Below are 6,129 nucleotides of genomic sequence, written 5' to 3' on the forward strand. Positions count from 1 at the left end.
AATCAAGCTTGAAATAAATAGCTTAAAATAAGGCCTAATTGAAAAATATAAACTAATGAAAATATCCACGTATTTAGAAAAGATATGCTATTATCAAAATTTAGAACTAAACTTTATAAGATCATAGTATATAATAAGCCACTTAAGTAAATTTTAAAATATAACAAAAATGTAATATAATATAGAAAGTATAATTCATATTATATATATATATTATAATTATTTTGTGCCTTATTGAGCCTATTTGATCTAGGCAGCTCTCATAATCAAGCTTGGTTTGAAATTATTTTCGAGCCTTTTTTGAAGGCCGCCGTAGTCAAGTTGGCATGACAAGAGTGGTTGCTAGGTGTCTCTCACCTTCGATTCTATCCAGTTGCTTTGCGACGCATTCTAAAACTTTCTTAGCTTATCTTCCATTATCGGAGCAGTGGAGAAAGCCCTCTAGTAAAGGTCGTGGATAGGCGGCTTTCACCTTAGCTTGAATGTCCCGTCGGAGGCCAGAGATGAAGGTGCTTTTGAGTTCCTAGTCTGTCCATCCATAAACTCTGTTACTAATCCTCTCAAACTCCTGGTAAGCTCGGAATGTAGTCTGTTGAGTCAGCTTAGTTAGGATTACTTGGAAGTCTTCGTGCTCGGTCAAGCCAAACTGAGTACATAGGGCGGATGCAAACTCATCCCAAGATGAGAACGGTTGAGTCCATTGTGCTACCTGGAATCATCTGATCGCAACATCCTCTAAGTTGAACGAGCCTATTAGGACTTTCTAATGGTCTAGGTCCCTTATTAGGCGAAGAACTAATTCGCTCGATAGATCCAGTCTAATGGATCACCTCCCGCAAACTTGAGAAATTTGAGTCATATGGTTTGGATGTGGGCCTCTCCAAATGACCCGTCTTTGTGGATTGCATGAGCTCGTCACCTGCGTGGGTCTTTTCTGCCATGTGGAGTGGTCTCTCACTATGGCATCGACTCCACAGCTTATTGGTTTGGACCATTGCGTGCCCTAGCCACAGGTAGCTTAGGCCAACCTTTAGTCACAGGTTGCTCAAGCCTTGATATTGGTGCAGGCAGATCATGTCAGGTAGGGGTGTAAACGAGTCGAGTTCGAGCAAGCTGAGCTCCGCTCGTCTCAACTCGAAATGGATATAACTCTAGCTTGGCTTGGCTCGGCTTGAGTGGCTCATTTCTAAAATATTAATATTATTCAATTTGGAGAGAACATATTTTAATGTGTAAGACGATATGTAAAGACCATTTTGGTTTTTTTTCACTTTTGATATGGGACCAAAGTGAACTTCATTTTAAAAATTTAATATAGTATTCTAGAAAAATTTACAATCTATGTCAAACTCAAGTCATGGATGAGGATAAAAGTATTCTTACCAACTGTGCTAGATAACGTTAGATAAATAAATAGACTAAATATAATAATATACATTTTGAGCTAATTCGAGCCGAGCCCGAGCTCGCTGGCTTGAGCTCGGCTCGGCTCAATTAACTTTTCCAGTTAAAAAATTCAGCACGAGCCAGTGAGCTTTTTTGATAGCCCTAATGCTAGGGTCTACCCTATTGTATTTCGGCCAAACCTTTGCTGCAAGTGGCTCGGTCCAAGCCCTAAATGCAGGTGGTTTAGGCCAAGTTCTAGGCTTTGTCGGGTTAGAGTAATCCCTAGACATTGGATACGGTGGAGTTTTAGTACGTCCTTGGCCATTGATGTGCATGCTTAAGGGATGGGTCCACCCTAAACCCTAGGGCGTCCTCTTTGATTGGTTTGGCGCTCATAGGTTTGGGAGCTACGGCAAACGCCATTGGCCATGGTTTTACCGCGCGTCTCTCTGTTTGTGCCTGTGGTGTCTGTTCGTCACAGAGCTTGTGAGTAGCGAACACCATCTCTGCTATGGATGCTTGTAGTGATAGCAAGATCTACAACACCTCCGGCTAGGTAGTCATCAGAGGTGGAGTCAACGGCTCTGGTGGCAAGTCACTAGTCTCTATTGCTGCACCGGTTACAATCGGAGGACTAGCTGTGGAAGTCTCGCCTTCTAATTTTGTCGCCATCCTGCGTGTGGTTGTCATCTTGTTCAAGGATAACAACAGCTCTGATACCAAATTGTTATGGATCGATTAGAGTCTAGTCTGCAACAAGGGAGTCTTGACTTCAGTTAGATTGAATGATAGTTGATTGAGAGGGTGGAAAATAGTGGATTTCAATTATAGGAGGGATGATGGCGGTGGTAATAGTGGCAGAAGAAGATTAACATACTTCTACTTCTAGATCATTTTACACTTACTCCTAAGATAAAATTAAGACTAAAATAATTTTTCAATGCTTAGGATGATTAGACAAAGAAACCTAACACTTTCATATATAAAGGTCGAGTGCAACGAATTCTGCTAGGACTAGCCGTAAAAGGCTGACTCGACTAGAATTAGAATTTATCTTAAAAGTTTATATGATTTAATTGGACTTGCCTTAAATGCTCATATAACTTAATTAAATTGGCGTTATAGGCTTACATCATGAATTGATTAAAAATAAATAGATTCAATCCATTGAGTCCAATGTCTCCGTGATTTTATCAGACTTGACCTAGTTTGTATCATCCCTCTAATTAATTCCTCTAGCATAATAGATTATTGTAATTCAAGAATCAAGAGTTTGAGACAATGAAAGAAAATATTTTTTAGGAATCTTAATTCACAAACTAATTTGCAACTAATTCACAAACTACAATTCACAAATCAATTAGCACTTAATTCCTTTAGCATAGCAGGAATTCAAGAATCAAGACGGTGAAAGAAAACAATTAGTTTGTTGGTGGGAAGAGTGAGAGTGGACGAGCCTACCATCCATCATCATCCCCTGTTGTTTGTTGCCAACCACTGTCCTCCACTCTGCTTGGGAGAGAATGATCGAGAGAGATGGATCTCTCGTCCATTGCCATTCATTGCCACCGCAAGAGAGAATTGTTTTAGAATGGTTATTTATCAAACCCGATAGAGCGATTTGTCCCGCTTCATTAATTTGGTCGGTTGAATTGCCAAACTGTCAAGGTGGGCCTCCCGGCCTGCCTAGCAATTTTAAACCTTAAGGCTGTTTGACAAATGTGGGTGGCTGCCATCTTTCGACGTCATGTGGCTTAGCACGACCATCGGTGTGATGCCCGATGCCCCCAACAAGGTCGCTGCCAGCATCGAAGTTGTGGGAGAGCAATACAAATGTCATGCTGCTAGGTGAAGCAGTGGAGTGCTACACCCTAGATGGGTAGAGTCCAGTAGCTTCTTCTTACTGCCATAATAAATAGTGAAATTGAAGATGCGGAAAGCAATTTTTATTATTTAACAATATCAATATTTTTTTCTTGAATTCTCTTCATAAGCTGGTAATATGAAGAGACTGAATACTTTAAGTTTGATATCATAAATCCACTTGAAGTGGCCACATTAATCCCAAAACATTTTAAATTGCGCTAATTTCACAAAGCCTCGTGTATTTTCAATTTAAGCATTAATCCTCATATGATCTTGACTAAAGTGTAAATGTTATCTTTTTATCATATTTTATTGCATTAGAGGTTGAATTTGTTTATATAAATATTTTTTATCATATCTTTATCATCTAAAATTTTATTAGTATTAGTTTAGATGTATGGACTATTCAATCTAGGTCTTCAAATTTAGGTCAAATATAATAAAAAAGATAATAATTGTACTTTAGTCAAGGCCATACGGGAGTTTAATACTTAAGTTAAAAACACATACGAGATTTTAATGCTTAAATTGAAAATATATGGGGTGCCTCGTAAAATTGAGCCAAATCATAAGAGGTAAAATACGATTTCTCCTTTTAAAATGTTTATTCCTTATATTTCTGTTGCATTTATGTGCTTGAATCACTGAGAATTATTTTTTGTTTTACTTATACATCTTCAGTACTTCATAAAGTAAAATCTTACGTCCATTCTAGACATAACTGTAAATATAATGGAATTGTTTGAAAAACATTAATTTTTGTTTCCTCAGTTCTATGACCGTCCCTTGCATGATAAACACCTGAAAATTTAAGTGTTTTCAGGAAAGCGGGCCAACATCACATAGTCCGAAATGAGTTCGAAGGTTTTTCTTGACCATCGCAAATGTTGAGCAATAAGCTGATGGTTGACATTACATGCGAAAAACTTAAGGGTGGATGATCACTAGAAGTATCTCATGACCATGCCTTCACTGGTCTGTTGTTAGCTTTGTCGTCAAGTGGAGATTTTCCCAAAGTTTGCGGAGCTATGTTACCCTGTAACCTTGATAGTTTTTGAGACGCGGAAATTCAAACTGGATTGGCATCTACAGAAAGTGATTTTCCCCCCCAAACAGAATACCAATTCTCCTGTACAATTGGACCATCAAACACAGCAAAGGAACATTCCTGTCAATATTCATTACTTCATTCATCTGAATCTTTTGTAGTTCTTTTTTGTTCATCTTTCTTATGTCAGTTCAGCACTTGCCAGGAAATGTCAGATTGGCTGTTTTTGTAATCTGAATATCACTTAGTGAGCTATAATGAAATAAAAGTCTAAATCTCTTTCTGTTTACTCAATTAATAATTTTACATTTACGGCTGTGTTTGCTTGCGGAATAAGGATGGAATAGGCATAACCGATTTAAGTTCTAATACCGGATGAAGAGAGTTAATACATAAGCTATTGTAATATTTAGTTTAGTACTACATATAATGAGTAACAATAATATTTAATGTGACATAAAATTGATATCAAAGTATTTGAGAATAACAAAATTGTATATATGGGGAACGGTGATGTTTTAAACTGACTTTTGAGTACTAATAATAGTAGGTAGTTTTTTTATTCTACCACGGATTTAATGAATTTCATATTATCGCATTATATAGTAATTAATGCATAATTATTTGCATTTCCTTTTTTCTTTGCATTGTAGGAGGGAAACAATATTTCTAAATTTTTTAACATTTATTGTGACAAACTTCCTCACACTAGCACCAGTTTCTGGCATGACATTATATTTAACCTCATCCCTTGATAAAAAAAATATTACAACTATTTCCTTGTGTTGCCCCAACCCCATGCGGTGAGCTCTAGATGTAACAACCCAGCCCTAAAAGTTTAAAAAAAAAAAAAAAATCTATTTGGGCACGACGTGATCGGCCTCACGCCTAAGCTAAGCCGAGCAGGTGAGAAATTTTCTCACCTGCCGAGGTTGGTTTTGGGCACGCCACATGCACCCAGCCGTCGGGCCGGCCAACCCGGCTCGGCCAGCTGGGTGTTGCGGGGCCCACAGCTGCCGCCGTGGCCATCCTCCCTCCTCCACCGCCTTCTCTCTCTCTCTCTCACACACTCTCTTTCTCTTCCCATTGTCGACATCGGCTCGCCGCCACCTCCCCTAGAACCGCCGCTGCCGGTGAGATATCCCACTTCCCTTCTCTTTCCTTTTCTTTCTCTCTCTCTCACCCTCTCACTCTACTCTCTCTCACACTCTCTTTCTCTTCCCATTGTCGACACCGGCCCACCACCGGTGAGATCTCCCACTCCCCCTCTTACCTTCTCTCTCTCTCTTGCCTTGAGCTCGGGCTTGCCGGAGCCGGCGGCTGCTGGCCAGCCAGCCAGCAGCCGCCGGCCCCCTCCCCGCCAGCCCGGGTCCACAGCCCCTCCCCTCCCTTCCCTTTTCTTCTTCCTTCCTCTTCTTCTTCTTCTTCTTCTTCTTCTTCTTCTCCCCTCCCTTTCATTCTCTCCTCGGGCTTACGGCCCTCAGCTACAGTGGTGCTGGGCTTTTATAGTGTTCAGGTGCTGGCCGAGCCCAGCACTGTAGCAAGGGGAGGTTGCTCTCTTTTGTTATTTGTATTAATTATATAATTTATTTTCAAAAATTAAGGTAAATTAGTTTATTTAGATAATTTTTGATAATTTACAACTTACTAATATAATTATTAGCTAAGCATAAGTAGGACAAATATAATTAATTGTAATTATAAGTATTTTGGTATTTACAGCTTAATTATCATTATTAGATTAATGTATTTAATTTTATTAAAGATAATCAAATTATATAAGTTTCCATTAATGTTCGTGTATACTTTTATATATATAATGCATAGCA

The 6,129-nt window shown here is 39.0% G+C and overlaps 1 protein-coding gene across 2 annotated transcripts in view; it reads left to right on the plus strand.

The window, feature by feature from the left end:
- The window catches only part of LOC140775472 (homeobox-DDT domain protein RLT3), a 32,836-nt gene extending 28,247 nt beyond the window's left edge, over positions 1 to 4,589 (plus strand). For both annotated transcript variants that reach the window (XM_073118830.1, XM_073118905.1), the window contains one exon: positions 4,076 to 4,589. In XM_073118830.1, coding sequence (XP_072974931.1) covers positions 4,076 to 4,098 — 23 coding nt within the window. In that variant the 3' untranslated portion in view covers positions 4,099 to 4,589. The remainder of the gene's footprint in view (positions 1 to 4,075) is intronic.
- Positions 4,590 to 6,129: the final 1,540 nt, after the last annotated feature.

Source organism: Typha angustifolia, chromosome 1 (genome assembly GCF_048772165.1).
Source record: "Typha angustifolia cultivar Huaian chromosome 1, ASM4877216v1, whole genome shotgun sequence".
Taxonomy (NCBI): Eukaryota; Viridiplantae; Streptophyta; class Magnoliopsida; order Poales; family Typhaceae; genus Typha; species Typha angustifolia.